This window comes from Megascapheus bottae, chromosome 18 (genome assembly GCF_031878675.1).
Source record: "Megascapheus bottae isolate mThoBot1 chromosome 18, mThoBot2.hap1, whole genome shotgun sequence".
In the NCBI taxonomy this organism is placed as follows: Eukaryota; Metazoa; Chordata; class Mammalia; order Rodentia; family Geomyidae; genus Megascapheus; species Megascapheus bottae.
The window spans coordinates 6,393,955-6,418,996 of NC_143526.1; the positions used below are offsets into that span (position 1 = coordinate 6,393,955).

A 25,042-nucleotide genomic window follows, 5' to 3' on the forward strand; every position below is an offset into this window, starting at 1 on the left:
GCCTTAGACATTCTTGATAAGTGCTTATCACAGACATAGTCCCAGTCTTGGTGTTTAGAGACGGGTCTTACTCTGAGACTGCGGTTGGCCTTGAACTCCTGCCCCTGTCTCTCAATTGCTGGGACTGTAGGTACACACTAGTATGCCCAACTAAAGTATGGTTTTTACATTCATGGATTAGCTGAAAGAATACAAATTAAGGTTCTAATTTAGGTTTCCCCTCACATTACCATAATTAGCAAGAAACATGAATTAAAAATCAATGACAGTTACAAAAATAGATGACTTATAGAATAATAAATATCTATAGTTAAACTGATCACAAAACGTATAAAATTTACTTTTTCCCATAATGTGAAGATTATTGTACGTACATTCAAGACAGTGAGGGATGAGCAATGAGAGGTGCTAGCAAAAGGAAAAGCAAGAAACCCACAGCAGGAAACTGGATGCAAATGACAATACGCAAAATGCAGAAAATTCCTTATTATCCTACTCACACACCAATGATACCTTGCAGCCCTTAAAAAGTAACTCTATGTTACCTATGTATAAACATTTAAAAAGATTTATCTGGAGAAAAAAAAAATCGGTGGATTGAACCGCCTCATTAAAACAGGTAAAATCTGGAGCCTCTGGTGTGATTTTATGTATTTCTGACATACAGGCATCCCAAGAAACCCCATAGAGTTTGGATAGTTTCAAAAATTCCCACACAGATATATTCTATAAGAATTTCAGTCTTAGAAGAGGGATGGGATCTCAAAACATTCCAAACTGAGATGGAGGAGGGAGGAAGCCAAAAAGCTCACCAAGTGTGGCAAAGTGCGTGACTCCGTGAGTGGCTCCGCTGTGGAAGGCTGTGTGAGGTCAGGCGAGTGCTGTGCCCAGACCCACCTCACCAGAGAGCCTCACAGAGACCCCATTCTAACTCTGGAATGGGAATGTGCGTTTTCAGCAGGTGACACTGTCACCTCTAAACTTCCTCAAAGACTCGTGGCAGGACAGGTCGGGGACAGCTCAGAAGACACGACACCCCAGCTCCTCACTCACCCAGCTTCCCGCAGGCACTGAAGTCACCTCTGTCTCCATCTAGCCTGGAAACTTGGTTTCCTTGCTCCAAATCCTCTACCATGTCCAGACTCCATTGATGCAGTGAGCAGAGGGAGGGGAAAGAGGATTCCCCAAAGCCGCTGCCATTCCCAGCATGCTCTTGGAAAGGCCACTAGACTGACCCCAGAACCCGTGCTTCCCATGAAACACTGCTTGGGGAAGGCTAAACTGAAGCTGGTATTTTTATACTAGTACTGAGATTTGAACTCAAGTCCTTGAACTCACATGCCTACTCTGTTCTAGAATGGTGCTCTACCCTTGAGTCACCCAGCACTTCAGGTTTTTGCTGGCTTACTGGAGATAAGCATCTGCCCAATCCGTTTGCTTGGCTGGCACTGGAGGGTGACCCACAGATGTCAGGCATGATCACTCAGATTACAGGGATGAGCCACTGGTACCCATGTCTAAATCCACTTCTTAATGAACCAGTGTACTGGTTCTCAAATCACAGCGAGCGTGGGAAACACGTGGAAGGCAGGCAGAGACACAGAGGCCACTGCAGGGGTCTGGGAGGGGGCTGGCCTGGGAATCAGCACTTCTAAGACAACACTGATGCTGCTGGTTCAAGCCCACTTGGAGTGGTGGCCATCGAGACCCTCACCCACACAAAACCCAGGGCTTTTCCACAAGAGGAGGTCACGCAGCCCAGTGACGTGCTGGCGGTTTCGTGTGCGGGCAGAGTGGAGGAGGCGGCGTCCAGCTCCTGGTCCTTCCAGGTGAGCACTGTCCCTTCTGAGAGACACCTGCAGACAAGTCCAGCCTCCCACAGACCACAGGGAAGGGTCCACCCCCAGGGAACGTGTGGCCACAACAGGAAAATCCCAGCTGAGCTTCCTGGGCTCTGCTGCCGCTGCTGTGGATGAAGACGCCCTGAAGAGAAAGCCTGGAGGGGCAGGGGACAGCAGCAGAGGACACTGCATATGCGAACAACTCGTGAAAAATCTCTACTTGTTACAACAAAAGATCAGCCACCATCAAGTCGCTACTTTTGCTGTCCTCGAGATAGTGTTTAAAAGTTCAATTCTGCCCTCACCTACCTTCCAGTTTTGAGGCTGGTCAGGTTTGTCAACAGAAGAATGACAGGAAAGAAACCCCCAGGTTCAAATGCAGACAAGTTACACCTAAAATCGTAGCTGACACGGTCGCCATCTTACAGGTTACACAGCAGGAAGTGTTCAAATGCAATCACTAAAAAGGATATCTAACACGTTTGTTCATAGAAAGATCCACGGAAGGACAACGAGCACACACATGTCCACACGTGTGCGTGGCTGCTATCAATGAACTGCCTGTCCCGGTCAAGAACCCCTGTAAGAACTCATCCAGGTCAGGGTGCTGTACAGCTGAGTGACCTGCCATGTTCAAGTCCTGGTGTCGCCACAGCCGATGTGGGAGGGCAGAGTGCTGCGGGCTGCGGCACAGTTCTCTTAGATGTGTTCTGGATGGCTCTGGAGACAGGCCAGCATCTCTGTGACGGGTCTGCCCTCATAGCAGATCTGGTACACGGCCGTGAACAGCGGAAACCTGGGTGGGGGGAAGAGTGGGTAGAAGGTCGGGGCGTAAGCTCCACCTCCAGTCCTGTCTCCGGGCCTGCAGGGCGGCAGTGCCCGCGCCCCATGCACCTCCACAGTCAGAGCACAGAGCCCCTGCAAGACACCCGGTGTGCCAGGTACCTGTGGCTCACGCCTGTGATCCCAGCTTCTCGGGAGGTGGAGCTGGGAGAATCACAGTTCAAAGCCAGCCTGGGCAGGGAAGTCCATGTTACTTCCTGTTGAAGTAACTGTTACTTCCAATTGAAGAAAAAAAGGCAGAAGTGGAGGCCTGGCTCAGTTGATAGAGTGACTGCCTTGAGCAAAAAAGCCAAGCAAGTGCATGAAGCCCTGAGGTCAAACTCTACTTCTGGTGTGGGAGTAATACGCACACATGCTGTCATTGTGCTGTTTTTCTGGTAGAAATCATACAGACATAGCCTCCATCGGACTTTTTCAAAATGAGAGAGAGCATGCCAAAAGTAAGCTCGATAGGATCAACTCCACTTTAAACTTTATTCTGAGACTCACATGGGGAGGCTCCAATTTTAAGAGAGCAAACACAAGAATCAGTAGGCGCTGGTAGCTCACACTGTAACCCTAGCTTCTCACAAGGCTAACATCTTAGCCTGGTTACCTACTGAAAAGCTGGAAGTGGAGCTTTGGTTGATGTGGTAGAGAGGGAATCTTGAGTGGAATAGCTAGGGGATAGCACCCAGGACCTGAGTTCAAACCCCAGTACCTAGACACAGCAACATACATCTATAATAATACTCATATGCTTTTCTCCCCGCCCCCCTCCAGTTTTTATTACAAACTATAGTCATGTGACTGAAATGTCAACTAATTCAAAAGAGACAGGAGAGCATGCCATCCCGGCACTCTATGTCCAGGCTGGATGCATGGCTCATGGTGTCTGCCATGGGCTGGCTGCCCCATCCCGTCTCCCCTCCCCACCAGGCCCAGCCAGGCTGTGGTAGGCTCAAGTCTGCTGACTGGCCACACTGATTAGGGAAGAAGTACACAGCCCCTTAGCAGCACAAGTTGTCAACCTCTCCAAGGCTACTCCCTGCCCCTTGCGCTGCATTCCAGGGAAAAGAATGACTTGTGTAACAGAATGCCTGTGTGTGCCTGGGTTTCCACCTACTTAGTAGACACGAGCGAATTGCTGTGTGATTGCACTACCAAATAAGAGGTCTGTTGTTTTATTAGCTGGTTTTTTTTTTTTTTTTTTTGTGAAGCTTAGGATCAGAATCAGGGAGTTATACGTGCTAGGCAAATGCTACTGAACTCGTAGCATGGAGCTCCAGACATCTCAGCTCCTTTTGGTTTCTAATATGAGGCCTTATTGTGTAGGCCAGGTTGGCCTTGAACTTGAATAACCCTGGTCTCAGCTTCCCAAGTACTGAGATTACAAACATGCATTACTCCGACCATCAGGGGCCGGTAGTGTGGCCTAATGTAGAAGTTTGCCTAGCATGGCACGAAGCCATGGGTTCGATTCCTTGAGCCCACATACACAGAAAAGGCTGGAATTGGTGCTGTGGCTCAAGTAGTAGAGCGCTAGCTTCGAGAAAGCTCAAGGACATTGCCTAGATCCTGAGTTCAAGCCCCAGGGCTGGCAAAAAAAAAAAAAAAAAAAGGAAAGAAAAGACTTTCACATGGTCTCTGTGTGGTAAGTGGGGTGCCTCTGATAGGATTTGGGGGTGGGTGGGCAGGTTGATGAGAATTGTGTGTATTCCCTGGCTCTAGGGGAAAATGGAACTGGGATCCTGGGCTCACTCGCTGCCTAGTTTAGGGAGCCACTCTTCCCTCACCCGTCATGTCTTGATTTTTCTTCAGACTAGAAAATGGACACTTAGGTGTTCTCCATTAGCTTTTTCACTCAAGGTGGGTACTCTACCACCTGATCCGTAGCTCTAGTCCAGCTTTGGTGGCTAGCTGGGGGTAAGTGTCTCATGGATTTTTCTGCCTGGGCTGAGTTTGAACTGTGATCCTGAAATCTCAGCTCGCTTAGTAACTAAGACGACAGAGGGGAGCTCCTGGCACCTGGCAAGGTGATCACTTTTGAAAAATGTGAAAGGCCTTCCTGAACTCCCTGGCAGAACAAAGAGGAATTTACTACTCCATAGTCTATAATTCCTTAGAGGACAGAGACCTCGCAGCATTTTGTGCTGTCTGGGGTGTGCACATCTCATAAAAGACTGATCATTCTTTTCTGGATTACCAGTGACATTGTAGAAACACTGTAAATGGTGGCATTCACCTATAGAGGACCAGATGTCACTTACTTGTCAATGAGTCCCTTCTGTTTGAGGATGCGGTACACTTCAGCTGAGGTCTGGGGTCCTTGGAGTTTCTGCCCATTCAGCATCTCCTTTTCCAATTCTTCGATTGTCTTAAAAAAATAAATAAAAACACACAGTCATTGGGTGTGGTGGGTCATGCCTGTAACCTTAGCTACTCAGGAGGCTGAGATCTGATCTGAGGATCATGGCTCAAAGCCAGCCTGGGCACTAAAGTCCATGACACTCTTATCTCCAATTAAACACCAGAAAACCAGAAGTGGGGCGCTGTGGTTCAAGGGGTAGGGCAGTAGTCTTGAGCTGAAGAGCTGAGGGACAGCGCCCGGGCCCAGAGTTCATATCCCATGAACGACAACCACTCCCCCCCCTCCAAAAAAAAAAAAACAGTAAAAAACTAAAAAAACAAACAAAAAGGCCTTACATATATTCAAAACAAGAAAGAGTTGAGAATGTGGCTTGCCTAGCATTCATGAAGCCCTGGGTTCGATTCCTCAGTACTACATGAACAGGAAAACCAGAAGTGGCATTGTGGCTCACGTGGTAAGGTGCTAGGTTCAAGCAAAAGAAGCTCAGAGACAGTGCCCAGGCCCTGAGTTCAAACCCCAGGACTGGAACCAAAAAAAAAAGGGGGGGGGGAATAAGGTACTTGTGGCTCACGGCTGTCCTCATCAGTGTGAGAGCTGAGGACAGTGGTTTGATGCCAGCCAGGCAGAAAAGTCTGTTCGATTCTTATCTCCATTCAACCACATGAGGCCAAAGGTAGAGCTGTGGATCATGGAGTAGAGTGTCAGATTTAGTGAAAAAGTTGAGGGATAATGGCTAAGCCCTAATTTCAACCCTCAGTAGACACACACACACACACACACACACACACACACACACACACACACACACACACACACACACACACACACACACAGAGAAAAGGGAAGAGGAGTAAGAGCGAAGTGCCCAGTTGTAAGCCAACAAAAGGGAAAGGCAGAAAACGATGCTAGCACAAGAGCGAGCAGCAGGACACACAGAACAAAGAGCCCCAGTTGGGGAGTCACGTGGAGGAAGAGGGGGCAGGTGTGTGTGTGGGGAGGGGGGCGGCGCTACCTTCCCCGTCCTGGCGAAGGCCTCGGCCACCCTGCGGTTCCGCCCTCCGTAGCAGGTGGTGATCAGGTCGGCCACCCCGCAGCTCTCCAGGAACGTGCCCGTGGACACCTGGCCCTTGCAGAAGAACCTGGCGAAGGCGATCATCTCCATGAGGCCCAGGCGGATGACGGCAGCCTTGGTGTTGTCTCCACAGCGGAGGCCGTCGCAGAACCCGGCTCCCACAGCCACGATGTTCTGCAGGAAGGACAAAAGCCGGCATGGGGGGAGCGCGCAGGCCAGGCGCCTCCACGGCGCGGGAGGCGGTCAGCGCAGGCCGGACGGGGACGGACCAGAACGGCATTCGAGGTCAGTCCCAACCCGACACGCACTTATGCCTCGTGGACGGCTCCTTAAAGTAAAACTGTAGCCTTCTACAGCTACAAATTCACACAGAAAGGTCTGCAAAGCCCAAGCTGGAAGTCAGCCTGGGCAAGACAGTCTCCTGAATCTTATCTACAATTACTTAGCAAAAAAATGGGAAGTGGATGTGGCTCAAGTGGTAGAGCACCACCCTTGTGTAAAACCTGTTAAGAAGGAGTGAGTAAAAGGGAAAAAAGTTTTAAAGGGTGTAAGGCACTAAGTTTGAGCCTCAGTAGCAGCACAAAAAATCAGCTAAAGGAAAAAACCAGAAAGAAGACTAGAGGACTTAATCTAATTAGCACACAATGTATACGTAAGTGAAATGCTCTGCTGAAACTCCTTGGTACAATCAACATAAACTAAAAAGGGGAATGACAGGCTGTGTTGAGGGATGAGATAGAGTAAATGAGGGTGGATTAGATTGAAATCCTTTTTATATGTACACGAAAATAAAACAAAGAAAACACTGAAATAGTTTTAAAAGTGAAGACAGGAAAGTGACAGAGCCCAGGAGGTTAATGGATCCATTGTATCCATGTCTGCAAATTTCACAAAACCCTTCTTGCAAAACTAATGTATGCTAATAAAAAATCTTTATAATGACAGACTGGAATAAAAGGGGGCTGACTGACAAAAGGACTGGGACCAGAGCTTCCTTTCAAAGCAAGATGAGGCCTGTGGAACCTGGGCTAGGCCTTGGGCTCCATTCCCACTGCTGCAAGGAAAAAAAGAAAACATTGGAAATGAAGCAAGGAAAGCAGCAAGGAGGAGGTGATGTCTGAGCAGAGGCTCCAATCCCACGGACACCGTCCCGGGATCACAGGACAGCAGAGCCTCCCAGTCTCAGAAGTGGCACGTGTTTGGCTCTCCAGTGGAAGGGCTGGCTCCTAACCCACGCTTCCCCAGGGAAACTGCACGCCAGGAACATGCATGTATTCTGACTCTCACTACGGTAGCATTTTCTATACTGCTTGCTAATGATACAGCAGTTCGGGTGTCCAGAAAGCTTAAATCATGAAACAAGTTGTGAACAAAATAAACACAGGCAGATTTTTTTTTCCCCAAAAAACATTTTGGACTGGGATCATGGTTAAAGTGGTAGAGTACTTACTTCGGCCCTGAATTCACACCCCAGGACTCTGCCTTCTCAAAACCCCCCCAAAACCCCAGTTGTAATACTGAAAAGCTTATAAATCCTGATCTGAAAGGGGGTGCAGAAGGAGCATAAGCGCCTGCCCCTAGGAACCCCACAGCAGCTTTGGTACCCACATTGAGCAGGCAAGGTTCATCATGAGCAGCAGCCAGCTTTGGGGAGAGCACAGAGCTGTACCCGAGGAAACACACTTCACGAGCCCTTCTGAAGCTATGCCTACTTCCCCACCCCACCAAGACAACACAGGGCTCTCCTTCACTTTCCTAGGTAAAGGGTGGGGGAGCACCCTTTGGAGGAAGGCTAGAGAGCCAAGGACGGGACTGGAAGGCTCTGAAGAGTTGTCTCACCTTCCTCAGGGACAAACCAGCACTCATGCAGGTTGTTAGCTACTCTTCTCCTTGTTAAGGCAGAAAGAAAAAGTCAAAGCCAGGTGTTGGTGGCTCCCACCTGTAATCTCAGCTACACAGGAGGCTGAGATATGACGATCATGATTTGAAACCAGCCCAGAACAGAAAGTCTATGTGAGATTCATATCTATCCATTTAACCAGCAAAAACCTGAAAGTGGAATGGTTCAAGTAGCAGAGTATCAGTCTTGAGCCAGAAGGCTAAGGGAGAGTGCCTAGGCACAGAGTTCAAGCCCTAAAACTCACATAGAGAGGGAGAGGCGCCAGGGGAAACAATACCAGCTAACTTCATTGAACACTCCTAGGTGCTCAGACAGGATTAAACTTCACCCATTCTTACAAAGCAGGCTCTGAGGAAACTGAGGCAGGGAGCTTGCCAAAGGAGACACACCACCTGGTGCTTCCTGGGTCCAGAGACTGGAAGGAAGGCACACAGGGGTCCTCTCAGAATCCAGCTAAGAACTTTCCAACAGGAGGGGCTGGCCACCCATCCCAACAGACGTGGCAGGAGCTCTCCCTGGACCTGGCCAAGCAGCACTTCACACACCCCCGAGTGTAACCCAGGAAAGACAGTGCTTTCATGTCTCTTGGCTGAGAGGAAAGGTGAACAAGGAAGCTGGCAGGGAGATGAGGCTACCAGGGGCCTCTTGCTTCCCCATCACCCTCTACTGCAGGGCCTAGGGATGTGGACCGCCCCAAAGCTTCCAAACATCTAACTTTCCCACCAGAAGCGAACAAGGCTGGCATCCACTCAGAGTCAACCCACTCCCTAGACACCCTGGGCCCTGCCCAGCTGAGTTGTCTTCTGATAGATCTAGAAATCTCTCCCCACCACCTACCACTGTCAAAAGAAAAACAAACACAGCCAGTGAGAGCATGTGGGAACTGCTCTCAAGCAGCTGTCCTCTGAGATGGCTCCGCTGTGGAAATTATCATTATCCCCTGTGCATTTAAATCTGCCTTGAAACATCTGCAGCCCAAAATACCATGATCTCCAGCAGGCAGACGTGCTTCCCCATTTCCTGGGTCCTGGCACTATCCCGAGGAAATCAGCCAGCCCAAAGCGCCATCTTTGCAACTCTGCACCAGGGCGGTTTGGATGGGGCTCAATTCCTCTCTCTCTGCCTGTGTGCACAGAACAGAATGGAAATCCAGAGCAGCCAACTGTAAAACCTGCAGGTTATACAAACACTACCCAGGAAGAGTCATCCCAGGAATCTGGGGTCCTTGCCTTCTTTCCTCTCTAAGTACAACAATCCATCTATCTGCCCCTTCCTGGGCCCAGCTCCCCATGTACTTGACCTTGGAGGGCGATGTGGCAGAGCAGGCTTACTAACAGCAAAGAGCCATGGACTGTTGCAAGTTGGGCTGTATAAAGACGCCTGGTGTGCAGGATTCCAAGCTGGGAGCTGGTGGCTCATACCTATAATCCTGGCTACTGAGCAGGCTGTGGTAAAAGAGTGTATGGGATTACATCTGAAAGGAAGGAAGAAGCTGGATTTGACATGCATAACTGGACAGAAACACAAAGCAGGAAGACTGTGGTCCAGATGCACTCCCAGACAAGAAGTGAGATCCTATCTCAAATAGCCAGTGCAAAAGGCGTTCAAAGAGGCATTATATTTACAAACTGACATGTTCAATTGAAATTTCTTTATACAAGTGAAGATAATTTGGGGGGGGCAGCAATCATGGGGCTTGAACTCTGGCACTGTCCTCCCTGAGCTACTTTAACTCAAGGCTAGTGCTCTACCACTGAAGCCATAGCACTACTTCCAGCTTTTTCTATGTATGTGGTACTGAGGAATTGAACCCAGATCTTTGTACATGCTAGGCAAGCACTCTACCACTAGGCTAAACTCTTAGCCTAGTGAGATGATTTTGAAAAGAATCTGAATTTTTAAATTCAAAACATCAAAAAGAAAACACAACAAAAAGGGCTGAGGATGTACTCAAGCCATAGAGTTCCTCTCTAGCAAGCATAAAGCTGAGTTCTAGCCCTACTCCCCCCTAAAAAAAAGGTAGCCAGGCTCTGGTGGGTAATACCTGAAATCCTAGATACTCAAGAGGCTCATCTCTGAGGATTGAGGTTCAAAGCCAGCCTGGGCAAGAAACTTCCTGAGACTCTTATCTCCACTAAACTACTCAGAAAAGCCGGAGCAAAAGCTCAAGAGCAGAGCTCTGAGCTCTGGCTCAGAGTTCAAGCCCCAGTACCAATAGGAAGAGAGGAAGGAGGAGTGAGGAGGGAGGGGGAGGAAACATGCTCATTCATCCTTGCTTGAGAGACTCAAATGTAAGAGGGCTTCGTTTATTCCTAGTGATAATGCCTGGATGTAAACCAAAAAAGCAGAGTCACATACAGTAACCAGAGAATACCAGAATATGATTTCTAAAACACACCAATAGTACCAGTACTTCTTGCCTTTGGATCTTGGATCTTACTGCCCTCATCTGTCTGATTGGAGTTAGTAACAGTCAAAAGGGGCTAGCTCTTAGTTTCCAAAACCCCAGCCTGGAGGAGGGGGACTATAAGAGGCCCCCTTCTCCCACCCCCATCTGCCTCAAAGGATTTAATCTCTTTCTGTGGTAGTAGCAGGCACAAATCTATTTATAGGCTTCCTGCCAGGAGAAATGAAAAGCCCATTTTTGGTTCTAACACAAGACCCGCATGGGTTCCCACTAGCTGCAGTATTTCGAGAACACATAGTCTAGAATTTTCTCATCCAGCATCCCTTTGTTCTAGGCAGGATTTCACAGCTTCTCTACTTCCCAAAACATCTAGTCACTTAAAAGCAGTTTTGCAGCAGCTCGGGCCATTACTGAGCAATTAGGCATTCATGACGCCCCCTGCTGTCAAGTGGTCATTAGTTTAATGGAGGACTATTAAAAGCACATAAAAATCTCACCCAGAATAAACAGTACAGCCAGCTTCTAAAATGTGACAGAATCTGTCTATGCTGTGAAGAATCCCTCATGCATAGTTAGGATTATGGAGTCTGCTGCCTGGGAGTCCAGGCTTTCACTGGCTTTTCTAAGGGTTCATTGTATATCATGACTATATAGACACATACAATATTAATTCTAGGGAGTGATCTAAATTCTGACTAGAAAAAAAACAGAAGTACAACTTCTGAGGGAGAAGGAAGGTATATTTGATTTTGGCGATCTGGCAGGTGAATGAGGATCCTAACTTCCTTCTATAGGTATTTAACTCATGAAAAATGGCTCTTGTACTGTTTTAAGAAAAAAAATCACATAAACTGAGCATGATAGTGTATGCCTATAATCCCAGCTACTCCAATCTGCCAGATAAAAGTAGTGAGAATCTCATTTTATTTTTTTCAGTAGTAGGGCTTGAACGGCTATGGCTCTACCACTTGAGCCACAGCACTACTTCTGGTTTTCTGGTGGTTAACTGGAGATGAGAGTCTCACAGACTTTCATGGCTAGGCTGGTTTTGAACCTCAATCCTCAGATCTCAGATCTTAGCCTCTTGCTAGGATTATAAGCATGAGCCACCAGCACTGACTGTGAAACTCTTTGAGCACTACCCTTAAGGAAAAAAGTGCAGGGATAGTGCCCAGGCCCTAAGTTCAAGACCCATTTTGACTGACCAAAAAAAAAAAACAAAAAAAACCCACAAAAGAAAACCCCAGAGCTATAAAATAAGTCAGAAATTGGTGGATCATGCCTGTAATTCCAACTATTCCAAACTCTGAGATTTGAGGATTTTGGTTTGAAGCCATACACTCAGAGCAAGGACAGAAGGAGCTGCTGCATCTTGTTGAAAAGTACAGACTCCTCACTTGGGCCCACAAGTTAACACACAGGGGAGAAAAGCTTGGTATCCCTGCTTCCATCTCGTACCTATCTTTCTATATGCCAGTTGTCTTACAATTCAGGAAAGCCAGAACCTAGCAATAGCATGTTTCCGTGGAGGAATGCAAGAAACTACTGGGAAGGAAGGGGCCTCTCCAGGACTAACCAGAAATTGGTAATTCCTCTGGACACCTCCCCAAACAAGGAAGAGACAGTGGGCACCCGTAACATGCTGGCTGGGAACACTTCACAATGCGTACTGACACCACCTTCCTACACACCCTAATCCCCATTTCAACTTAAAGCTCCCATTTGTGTCCGGAAGATGTCTCAAGATGAACTCACTGCTACTATCTTCCCACAGCTGAAATGTCAGGTAACACACCTCTCTCTGCCCTTTAACAATAGAACCTCTTTAGTTAGCATAGAGGGGCAAGGCGCTGGACCTGGAATCCCAAAAGTTGGGATCTGAGGTCTGAAAACATGGTTTCATCATGAGGGACAGACAGCACCAAGGCTTGTCCTTGGTAGACTTAAGTGGTTCATGCCTATAATCTCAGCTGAGGCTCAGCTGAGATCTAAGGGTCACCATTCAAAGATGGCTAGGGCAGAAACATCTGTAAGACTCATGTCCAGCTAATCAGCAAAAGGCTGGATGTAGAGCTGTAGCTCGAGTGTTAGAGCACCAACCTTTAGCAAAAAACCCCCAAGTGAAATGGTAAATCTGTGAGTTCAAACCTTAGTAGTAGCACAAAAACGGATGAATGAAATGTTTTCCTTTACTTCTGTTACTGAAAGAATACAGGACATACTATTGGACATTGTTACTGTGCCAGGCCCTCACAGAACAGATGAAGCAGAATGGGTCACATCAGCAAAGTGAATCACTAAAGAGAGCAGCTAGGTCCTGGCAGGCCAGCTTTTCCGGCCAGCAAAATAACGAAGTTCCCTTTGCTTTAAAGCTGAAAGCTTTTCCTAGATATAGTGCTCAGCCAGGTACTGGCAGCTCAGGCTTGTAATCCTGCTTCTAAGGAGGCCAAGATCTGAGGATCACAGTTCTGAGCCAGCCCTGTATATAATATGCAGCTTACAAAACCCACAGGCTGCTCCTAGGCATAAACTAATAGAGGCCACCCAGTCTATATTTCATTTGCTGTAATTCTGCTCCAACATTTCCAAGTCACTGAGCTGTGAATGCTGCTGCTTTAGTTTGACCTTTTCCTTCTATGGGGGGCAAAGATAAACTATTAGAAAAATCTATGGTCAGTGGGATTTGAGTGTGTGTGTGTGTGTGTATTTTTTTCCTTGAAAACCACCACAAGCAGCAAAGCACAGAAATTTAGGGGGAGCCAGCTTCTGCTTTTGCTGAAGGAGACGTGAGTGGGCTTGTTAGCTCCTGGGTAAAACCCTGGGAAAACAACATGGCTGTTACCCAAAGAACAAAATAGCATGATTCTAGTACAAGAAAACTGTGAATGAGAGTGAGCACAGTAGCTCACATCTGTAATCCTAGCTACTCTGGAGGCTGAAATCTGAGGATCACTGTTCAAAGCCAGCCCGGGCACAAAAGACCATGAGACTCTTATCTCCAATTAACCACTAGGAAATGAGAAGTGGCTCTGGCTCAAGAGTTAGGATGGTAGCCTTGAGCTGAAGAGCTCAAGGACAACACCCAGGCCCAGAGGAAGGGAGGAAGCCTTGAGCTGAAGAGCTCAGGGACAGCTCCCAGGTGCACAGAGTTCATGACAAAAAAAAAAAAAAAAAAAAAAGAGTGAGCCTCACCACCTAGGAAAAGAAAGTTAGCAGGAAGTTACAAAGAAGTCCCTGGATTCACTTTGTTTGCATGTGTGTGTATGTATGTGTGCCTGGGCTTGAACTCAGGACTTGGCTTGAAATCTCATGTGGGCTTTTTTGCTCAAGGTTAATGTTCTACTATTCAAGCCACACCCCTACTTCTGACTTTTTGCTGGTTAAGTGGAGATAATAGTCTCTGGATTTGTCTGGCTCAGCTCCAACTTTGATCCTCAGATCTCAGCCTCTAAGGCTGCTAGGATTAGAGATATGAACCACCAGCCCCAGTTTGGACTCACTATTCTTCACTGATATAAAGCTCCCGGAGCTGCTCTTCAGGACTGGACTCCACACCACCCACTGGGGCCCAGCCTGAGTCACTCTTTTCCTTGAGCAGAAGTAGCAAGGTTGACCTTACCTTAAGAGCACCACAAAGTTCCACTGTGTCTGCATCATCTACCACAGTAATTCGAAAATTGGGAGTCTGCAGGAGTTCTTTGAAGATCAAGCCATTCTGCATTATTTTGCTGCCTATGGAAAAGTAAAGAAAAAAAATAAGCACTCTAAAGTCAATGTTCAACCTAATCAAGAAGCTAAAATCCTTTTATTATTAAAACAATATAATTATCACAGCCCCCTGAACTTCCATGAAAGCTTGAGGCAATGTAGAAGGGACAGTTTCCCTTGACCTCTGAGATGCCTTTCTATAGTAACTTTACTATTCCTAGTAAACTCTATGCTTACACTCGTACCCCTAGCTTCCCTGACAGATACTCACGCAGCTGAACGCAGCTGTGCTGAGCTTCTGGGTAACAGCATTCAAAGAGACCCTAAGGCACTGGGGACATTTCTGTGCTTATGATTCTAAACAAGGAAAAGAAAGATGGGTGTCCAGCCTGCCTTGGTCACCCAGCTAGTATACTGAACTTTGCTCAAGGTCCCAGCTCTGGCTCTATGATGTGCCACTTCTTGGATATTGAAAGAAAGAAGGAAAAACCAAACATCACAATTTGAGCTGAACAATTCCAATGCAATTAAAATAGCCTAGAGAGGCAGGCACCAGTGGCTCACATCTGTAATGGTAGCTACTCAGGAGACTGAACTCTGAAGAATATGGTTCAAAGCCAGATAGGGCAGAAAGATCCATGAGACTCTTATTTCCAATTAACCACCAAAAAACCAGAAGTAGAGCTGTGTCTCAAGTGGTAGAGCAAGTTGAGCAAAAACAATCTAAGGGACAGTAACCAGGCCCTGAGCACAAAGAAAAAAACTAAATACGTACCAAGTCCATTTAGTAAGCTTCAGGCATTAGGCTAAGTCCTCCTTTTCCCAATACTCAAACTGTGTTCAGTTGAGCAAGCTGACTCCTTCCTCTGCAGATACTAGCAGGTTCTAGGTGCTTCTGTGCAATGCTGTTTCATCATTGCATGGGTAAGCCAGCCCTGGCCAGAGCACAATGTCCCAGTACTGTGTCTCCTCTAGCTCACCACCTGCCATCCCTGGTCACATTCAGCCAGCTATATCAAGCTGGAAGCCAGTCCTGCCACCAGCTAGTGCTGAGGAACAGGCCAAGGGAGAAGGAGCTCTGCCAATGAGACAATGCAGGCGCTTATCAGTGGCTACAGATAGAACATGGTGTTCACGACAACCTCATTCTCCAAAATGTGCCTTTTAAAAATGATCATTTTCGGGGCTGGGAGTTTGGCCTAGAGGTAGAGTGCTTACCTAGCATGCACGAAGACACAGGTTCCATTTCTCAGTACCACATACATAGAAAAAAGCCAGAAGTAGTGCTGAGGCTCACATGGTAGAGCTCTAGACTTGAGAAAGTCCAAGGACAGTGTTTAGGACCTGAGCTCAAGCTCAGGACTGGCAAAAAAAAAAAAAATCATTTTGGGTTGGGAGTTTGACCTAGTAGTAGAGTGCTTGCCTAGCATGCATGAACACTTGGGTTCAATTTCAATTCCTCAGTACCACATAGATAGAAAAGGCTGGAAATGGTGCTATGGCTCAAGTGGTAGAGTGCTTGTCTTGAGAAAGCCCAAGGACAGTGTTCGGGCCCTGAGTTCAAGTCCCAGAATTGGCAAAATAAATGAATAAATAAAATAAATATGATCAGTTGACATCATGGGTAAGAAAGTGTTATTTTGCCCAGTGTATTGTGTCACTCCTGTAATCCCAGCTACTTGCAAGGCTGAAAATTGGTTCAGTACCAACTTGGGCAAAAACGTAACCAGACTGAAAATAGACCTTCCCTGTGATCCCACCATATCACTCCTGGGCATCTATCCTGAACATCATAACCCAGGATATGATAAGGACACCTGCTCAACTATGTTCATCTCTGCACTATTCACAATAGCCAAGCAATGGAAACAACCCAGATGCCCTCCTGCAGATGAATGGATACAAAAATGTGGTATATATTTTTATATACACAATGGAATTTTACATAGCCAGCAGACAAGATAAAATAATGGCATTCGTTGGGAAGTGGTTGAATCTAGAGTGAAACATGTTGAATGAGACAAGTCAAGACCAAAGGAACAAAAGGCGCATGGTATCCTTAATATGTGGCTATTAGATCCAAACAGTGCAAGAGCGAGGACTCAATATTTGAGTACCCAATGTTATGGACATGGTATTGAAAATATAAACATAACTACATAGACATAAAAATTTATGACTCTACAGACATGTTTTATTACATAGATTAATATGAATCTGACATACAAATCCTCAGCTTAATTTTAATTATGTTCTAAAGTCTAAGTGCCAGTGATTATATATAGAGATTCCCTTCTTGAATACTTGTTTGTTAAACATGTCATTTGAAATATGACGTAAAAATCAATGTTAATAAATTCTTTAATAAACAAAAAAATGTAGCCAGCCTGGTGGCTCACGCCTGGAATCCTAGCTACTCAGGAGGCTGAGATCTAAGGACCATGGTTCAAAGCCAGCCTGGGCACAAAAGAATGGGAGACTCTTATTTCCAATTAACCACTAGAAAATAAGAAGTGGGGCTGAGGCTCCAGGGATAGGGCAGTAAACTTGAGCTGAAGAACTCGGGGACAGAGCCCAGGCCCAGAGTACAAGCCCCATGACCCACAAAAACAAAACAAAACAACAACAAAAATTAAGGAGATCTTATCTCAACCAACAAAGTTGAATGTGGAAGCTCACGTCTATAACCTTAGCTACTCAAGAGGCTGAGCTCTCAGGATAGCAGTTCAAAGCTAGCCTGTAGGAAAGTCTATGAAACGCATCTCCAATTAACCACCAATAAAACATGAAGTGGAGCTGTGGCTTAAAGTGGTAGAACACTAGCCTTCAGCACAAAAGCTCAGAGACAGTGCCCAGACCCAGACCCAGACCCGGAGTTCAAGCCCGACTAACAACAACAAAAAAAGTTGAGTGTGACGGATGGAATTTACCTGTCCCCTCACCTATGTGAAAAACATAAATAAGGATTGAGGTCCAGGCCAGCATATCCTATTAGAAAAATAACTAAAGCAGAAAAGGACTGAGGACCTAGCTCATGGCAGAGCACTTAACGTAGCAAGCGCCAGGCCCTGAGTGGAACAACTTTCCCTACAAACAAAGCAAAGCGCCACTTTATTATTACTACGGGTTCTAAGCAGTGATGTGGCAAGCAGGGAGCCAGGCCATCTAGGCCATACAGGCAAGGATCCAAGACCATGTGACAAAGGTCCTCTGCCAAGCCACTTTAGAGGTAATCAATTTATTGAATAAAAGTCCTTTCCACCTCAATTTCAGTCTCTGATTGCATATTTGTTCAAAAACTTGTATATCTTGAGATATCTGTCACAGTGTCTGATGCACAAAAACACCACACAGTGATTGGCTCACAAGATTCTGTGCTAAACTTGGGAATGAGGGCAGCGCTCACCACAAGGGCGCACCCGTGATCAAAGGCTCAAAATCACACCATTTTTCTTCATCTCTGAGTGACAGATGGGCCAACACTTCTGAATTTACCATGATTAAAAATGAACTGGTGCTTGACATAGTGGCATATACTTATATTCTCAGCACCTGGGAGGTAAAGGAGGATTATTAAAGACTCCGTCTCAAAACAACAACAAAAAACATTAAGATGAATGTCATCAATAGAGGAAATCTGGGAAGGTAGCTCAATGGTTGGTTGAGTACTTATCTAGTATGTACAAGGCCCAATGCTTCATCGCCAGAATCATTTTTTAAAAGAAGGAAAAGAAAAGGGGGAAAAAGACATATGTAGTGGTTCTCATCTTTAATCCTAGCAAATTGGAAGGATCAAGATTAAAGGCCAAGCAGGCAGAATACTGGCCTTTTGGGAAGAAAGAGACATTTGTTTGGAAATATCTGTCCCTTACTTCCAGCTTGTCTGATATGGCCTCATGATTAAATTCAGGTTATATAAAACATTCCATTTTAAAATGATCACCTTCATGTTCTATCTCCTCTCTCTCTCTCTCTCTCTGTGTGTGTGTGTGTGTGTGTGTGTGTGTGTGTGTGTGTGTGTGTGTGTGTGTGTGTGTGTGTGTGTGTGTGTGTGTGTATGCTAATACTGGGGCTTGAACTCAGGGCCTTGGGTACTGTCCTTGAGCTTTGGGGTACAAGGTTAGTGCTCTTCCTCTTAAGAAGCCATAGCACCAATTAGAGTCTGGTTAATAGGGGGTAAGAGTCTCCTGGACTCTGACTCTTGAAGTCAGCTTGCCCAGCTGCCTTCAAGCTTCTATCCTCACAGCCTTGTGAATAAGTAGCTGGGATTACAGGCATGAACAACGGGAACCCAGCTCTATCTACTTCTAATATTTTGCTTAATTTAACTCAGGTCACCAGTGCCAACTTTGTTCAACCCACAGAGAAAGGACCAGACAGAAGCCAAGGGGAAAGAAAGATAACAATAGGAAAGTTATCTGTCTTCACAAACAAGTCCAAGTCACTTCCCTACAACAGACCAGGTTACAGGCAGGTGAACAACTCAGCCAGAAGTGTAGGTAGTCTAAAAGACTAAGTTTAAATAACTAAATGGAGATTGGTTCTCAGCCTTACTGAGGAAGAAACGAAATCAAACACCAGGCCCAGAACTCTACCCAAGGTCACCATCTACCAGGTTCAGTTCTTCCCCTAAGACTCAGTTCTAACCCCTTTAGAACTATCTGTCACTCCCCCGCTTCCACCTCCTTTGTAAAGAGGGTATTTAAGACCCAATATCTGGCCTTTCTTTAGTTTTCGTTCTTTTGGGGGGTTGTGGGGGACAGGTAGTAGTGGGTTTGAAGTGAGGGCTTTGCACTTGCTAGGTAGTATTCTGTGACTTAAGCCACACCCCTGCTCTTAGTTTCATATTTTGTATGGCTTCTGTGAACATAGTCACAGCAATTTTTTTTTTTGTCAGTCGTAGGGCTTGAACTTGCTCTACTACTTGAGGCACAGCTCCATTCTGTTTTTCTGGTGGTTAATTGGAGATAAGAGTCTCAAAGACTTTTGTGTCTGGGCTGGCCTTGAACCGTGATCCTCAGATCTCAGCCTTCTAAAGTAACTAGGATTACAGGCATGAGCCACCAGTGCCTGACCCATTCACAATAATTTATTCATACTCTTTTTCAGTGATCCTCTGCCAGCTTATTTCAACAAAATCAACTACCAAATCTTGAAGGCAAAGTTTGAACTTTCCAATACATTTTTAAATATATTTGATATCGCTGCTGGCCCAACAAATATTTCTCAATGTAAGCTTTAAGAGTTGGAATATATAGTTATTGATGGAATACTACATAGCTATTAAAATATGTTAACAGACTATAAAATGTTTTGGTACAGGCCTGGAATGTGGCCTAGTGGTAGAGTGCTTGCACAACATGCACAAAGCCCTGGGTTCAATTCCTTGGTACCACATATACAGAAAAAAAAGCTAAAAGTGATGCTGTGGCTCAAAGGGATAGAGCTCTAGCCTTGAGAAAGCCCAAGAACAGTACCTAGGCCCTGAGTTCAAGCCCCAGGACTGGCAAAAAATGTTTTGGTACAAATTAGGGGAATAAAGCAGTGAAAAAAATAATATATGACATAATAAACAGAAATTAATAGTTTGCCAAATAATATATACCACATGGAAAATAAAAAAGAAAAAGGTTACTTTATTCTCCCTAATAAATAAAAATGTATACATATTTAAAATGAAAAATCAAGGGGGATGGCAATGAAACAAACTATACACATCCTATATGGAAAGTATGAGAATCTAGAAGTATATTTTCTGTGAACCACATGTCACTACAGAAAGAACCCAGCCTCTGGTCCCTCAGGTTTGTTTTAGGACATCTGACAAGGAGAAACATCTCCTTACACAAATGGTAATGGCAGAAGAAAGTTTTGCAATGGTAGAGAAAAATCTAAATGCTTGCAAAGTATCTAAAAATATTATTTTTCCACCAGTGCATACTTTCTGGCAGTTCACAGGTACTTCAGAACTCTCAAAGCCCTGTATAAATGAGAATTTTCACAACATCAGTGTGAGAATGCTTTTTCCTTCACATTGTGTCAGAACAGAAAAAGCTTACTATTTTGGGAAACAAGACAGCCAAATCTGAATCAGGATTTACATTGTGAGCCGAGCGTGGTGGCGCACGCCTGTAATCCTAACTACTCAGGAGGCTGAGATCTGAGAATCTAGGTTCAAAGCCCAGGCACTAAAATCTGTGAGACTCTTATTTCCAATTAACCACTAGAAAATCAGAAGTGGCACTGTGCTCAAGGGGTAGGGCAGTAAGTAGCTTTGAGCTGAACAGCTCCAGTACAATGCCCAGGCCCAGAGTTCAAGCCCCATGACCGACAAAAAAGAAAAAGCAAAATCAGTGAGTATGGACCTGGAGACTGGCATTTGTGATAGGTGAAAAGCGCAGCTACACATGCCTGTAGTACCAGCTACCAGGAGGATAGAGGACAGAGTGTGTAAGGTCAGTCTAAGCAACACAGAAATAAAAGAGGAAATGAAAGGAAAAGTGAACTGGAAGTAAGGGAGGAAGGGAAGGAAAGGGAAAGGAAGATAAGAAGAGGTGAGAAGAAAGGGGGAAAGGGAAGGAAAGAAGGAGGGAGGGAGGGAAAGAAGGAAGGAAGCAAGCAAGGAAGGAAGGACAAAAATGGAATTTCTTGGCTAAGGGACCGCCACCATTCGAGCACCACCTGTAACTGAGTACAAACAGCCTTCCATTTCCATGTCTAACTTAACGGTCCCTTCCTGTGGGTCTGGACGTCTTCAGAGAAACTACTGGTTCTGCACATAACCGCCTTGTCCTCCACAGAAAGTCTGATGAGCGGGTAGAGCACGTGCCCGGCCCTGGCTTCCCTCTGCTCCAGCACCACAGAGGGCAGGCAGGGTGGGGGGCTGGCGGGGGAACTTCCCAGGTGTCCCGTGGCAGCTCACCGATGGTGGTCTCACAGAACTTCTCGGCGGCCACCTCGCTGGCTATGTTGGCACCCATCAGCACGCTGATGTCTATGCCCATCTTCTCGCGAATGATGTCGGAGATGAGCTTCAGCCCCTCAGGGCCCTCGTCGATGCCCTAGGAGGGAGACGGGCAACACCAAAGAGCCACCAGAGACATCAAGACAAATACTCTTAGGTGAGAAAACACAGTGCCATGAACTGCTTGAAGAAAGGCTGGAAGGAGCTGGGGACCAGGGGGTCACACCTGTAATCCTAGCTAATCAGAAAGATGACTTCTGTGGATTCAGTTTTTGTTTGCCAATCCTGGGGCTTGAACTCAGGGCCTGAGCACTAAAAGATGACTTCTGTGGATTCAGTTTTTGTTTTTGTTTGCCAATCCTGGGGCTTGAACTCAGGGCCTGAGCACACTATCTTTGGGCTTTCTTCAAAACTAATGCTCTACTACTTGAACCATAGCACCTCTTCTGGTTTTTTCTTTCTTTTCTTTCTTTTTTTTTTTTTTTTGTGTGGGTCATGGGACTCTAACTGGGCCTGGGCATTGTCCCTGAGCTCTTCAGCTCAAAGCTACTGTCCTACCCCTGGGCCTGGGCATTGTCCTTAAGCTTTTCAGCTCAAGGCAATCACCCTACCCTTGACCCAAACCCCAATTCTTGTTTTGTAGAGGTTAATTGGAGATAACTGTCTTAGGTCCTTTTGTGCTGGGCTGGCTTTGAACCTTGATCCTCAGATCTCAGTAGCTAGGATTCTGAGTAGCTAGGATTACAGATGTGAGCCACCGCACCCAGCACTTGTGCCTTTTTCTATGTACATGGTACTGAGGAATCAAGCCAGGGCTTCATGCATGCTAGGCAAGCACTCTACCACTGGGCCACCCTCCAGGCCCTGTGGATTAAGGTTTGAAGCCAGCCCTGGCCAAAGTCTGGAAGACTTGTATCTTCAATTTAATAGTAAAATGCTGGGAATAGAGTTGAGGCTCAAGTGGTAGAGGGCAAGCCTTGAGCATAAAAGCTCAGGAAAAGTGCCCAGATCCTAGGCTCAAGTCCAAGCACTGCCACATGTGCATGTGCATGCACACATATGCATGCACACACACAATTAAAAAATTATGTACCCATCTTGGATTAAGAATATGACTCACCAACAGTGCAAAAAATAAAGTGCTGGGAATGTGACTTAGTGGTACAGTGCTTGCCTCACATGAATGAAGCCCTGGGTTTGATTCTTTAATAGCACATAAAAAATAAAAAGCTGTAAGTGGTGTTATGACTCAAGTGGTAGAGGTTACTTGAGGGGACAGGCGGCAGTGGACAGATGGAGAACGATGGAAGGAATGACATTCACCACAGTACATGGTAATTATAAACTGACAAGTGAACTGAAACGCCTTCGTACAAGTTAAAGGTGACAAAATAAAAGATGCATGGTAATTATAAACTGATTTTTTTATATTGAAACTCCTTTCTATAATTACTTAAAGATCATTTTTTTTAAAGCCTATTTCAGGGCCTGTCTTCCCCCTGAGACTGGGAGCTGACACAGGCCCCAATGCAGGCTGGGCAAAGCAGGCCACAACATCAAAGCAGTCCTATCCTGTCCTGTCTGTTCTTTCTGCCAGGCTGACCTGCTGCTACAGAAAGCTTCACTGCCCCTAAACCTGATCTGAACCAGGCTTGTCAACTGGGTTTTATTACCTGCCAGGCACCCTTAAACATGCAAACAAAACCCAGAGCTCTGCCTCCACCTTCCCCCAGCTCCACCGATGGAGGTGATGAGAGGCAATCTCCGGCTCCAGTGCAGACTCCGGCCTTCTCTGTACGCCACCTACCTTGATGAGCGTAATCCCCAGGGCCTTCTTGGGAACCTGGCCTGTGATCTCATCACAAATCCTGTGGATGAACTGGTGAGGGATGACGAACACCAGCAGATCCGCATCCTGCACAGCCTCACTGAGGTTTGGGATGGCAACCTGCAAGCCCCGGGAGATGGAGACAGCCATCAGACAACACACATCGATCTGGAATCGCTTCTATCCAGCACCGCTAGTGGCTGCTGCCTGCCCCACTCCCCTGATCTCCATCTAGAGTCCTTACTATGTGTGTGTATGTGTGATAGAGAGAGGAGGGGGGTCTACCTCTGTAGCCTGGCAGGCCTCCACCTCAAGATCTGCTCCAGCCTCCTAAGTATTGAGGTAACAGAGATGTACCACCACACCCAGCTCCTAGGGTTCTTTTAAAAGCTACAGCTTGTGCTGGGTGAGGTGGCTCATGCCTGTAATCCTAGCTACTCAGGAGGCTGAGATCTGAGGATCAAGGTTGAAAACCAGTCTGGGCACAAAAGGACCTGGGACTCTTATCTCCAGTTAACCTCTAGAAAACGGGAATTGGGGCTTGGCTCAAGGGTAGGGTGGTAGCCTTGAGCTAAAGAGCTCAGGGACAGTGCTCAGGCCAAGTTAAAGTCCCCTGACCTCCCCCACACACACACAAAATACTACAGTTTGCAAGCAATTTATGTAATTTGGGTTCAAGTAGTCTAAACCTCATAGCAGATATGGTCCTTAACTTATCCAACAGGCATATCAAACATTCAGAGCTGAGCAGAAGCCAGGAGGTGTCTGTAAGGGCTTATGAGAAACAGATGCTTCCTCACTCTTCAGTAGTAGCTATGGGTGTTTTCTTGAACAGTGTGGGATGGTGGCACGAAGCCTGGAGCTACTGAAGCCATTTTAGGCATGTGTGGGGTGGCTCCCATGTGGATGAAGCCATGTATATAAAGAAGAGAAGGAGGAGGAGGAAGAAGAGTTTCATGGGCACAACTTAGGCCAATGTATCTGAAGTCAACCTCTCATGGACTTCTCTTCTTGACAGCACAGGGTTTGAACTCAGGGTCACACATTTGCTAGGCGGCCTCAGTATTGCTAAGCCACACTCAGCCTGGTTCATTGGTTATTTTTATGGTAAGCTCTCACTTCTTGTCCTGGTGCACTGTGAGCCAAAATCCAACCAAAGGCCTCCCAGCACCACAGGGAACACAGGTATGCACCATCACATATGGCTCCTCAAAGGGCTCCTAGATTTTTCTCCCCTGGTTGACCTAGAACCATGAAACTCCCAGTCCCAGACTCCCATGTCGTTTGGGATGACATTGTTCCACTGTACATAGTGAGGTATGAGGCGGGAAGGGGTTGTTATAAATGTGCCCCCCAAGAATCACCAGAATCACAACTGATGACACAAAAACAAATAATTCTCTCAGCAAGTCAGCAAGGCAGAATTTACTTCTGCACAAAGGTGTGCTGTTAGCCAGGTTTTTTTTGTTTTTTTGTTTTTGTTTTTGTTTTTTGCCAGTCCTGGGCTTGAGCTCAAGGCCTGAGCACTGTCCTTAGACTTTCTCAAAGCTAGAGCTCTACCACTTGAGCCTCAGCACCATTTCTGGCTTTTTTTTTTTCTATGTATGTGGTACCGAGGAATTGAACCCGGGTCTTCGTGCATACTAGGCAAGCACTCTACCACTAGGCCAAGCTCCCGGCCCCCGATAGCCAGGTTTTGATCTGAGCCAGCAAGCACCTGACCAGGCAGGCTGCTCCTTTGGACTCCTGATGCAGCAGGCCCCGCCCCCTGCTCTGATTGGCCAATCAGAATAAAAAAGGGTAGGGTATATTTACATAAGGTGACCATTAAAAAATTTTAATAGCATACAGGTGGTCTCAAAACATACTCACACCGTCTGCTATTTTCTTGTACTATCTGAGGTGTGTCTTAATTCCTCTCCCATTTTGGAATAACCAGTTAAGATGAAAACCTTACATTAAAAAAAAATCCTTCCTTATGACAAAGTATTTCCTCTTTCCCTTTCTTTACTGCTGATATTGTCTTTGAACAGGATATTCAACAAGAGCAAAGCCAGGCCAAAGCACAAACTTTTTTTTTTTTGCCATTCCTAGTGCTTGAACTCAGGGCCTGAGCACTGTCCTTGGGC

At 46.2% G+C, this 25,042-nt stretch overlaps 1 protein-coding gene across 3 annotated transcripts in view; it reads right to left on the reverse strand.

The window, feature by feature from the left end:
• Positions 1 to 273: 273 nt before the first annotated feature.
• The window catches only part of Gpd1l (glycerol-3-phosphate dehydrogenase 1 like), a 52,227-nt gene continuing 27,458 nt past the window's right edge, over positions 274 to 25,042 (reverse strand). For 2 of the 3 annotated variants that reach the window (XM_090351799.1, XM_090351800.1), the window contains exons 3-8: positions 22,893 to 23,033; positions 21,044 to 21,182; positions 14,033 to 14,145; positions 6,047 to 6,280; positions 4,934 to 5,040; positions 274 to 2,637 (exon numbers count right to left, since the gene is read on the reverse strand). In XM_090351799.1, the coding sequence (XP_090207925.1) occupies positions 2,541 to 2,637; positions 4,934 to 5,040; positions 6,047 to 6,280; positions 14,033 to 14,145; positions 21,044 to 21,182; positions 22,893 to 23,033 (831 nt within the window). In that variant the 3' untranslated portion in view covers positions 274 to 2,540. Of the gene's footprint in view, positions 2,638 to 4,933; positions 5,041 to 5,408; positions 5,714 to 6,046; positions 6,281 to 14,032; positions 14,146 to 21,043; positions 21,183 to 22,892; positions 23,034 to 25,042 lie in introns of those variants that run through there. The other variant, XM_090351801.1, reaches the window with a different exon arrangement.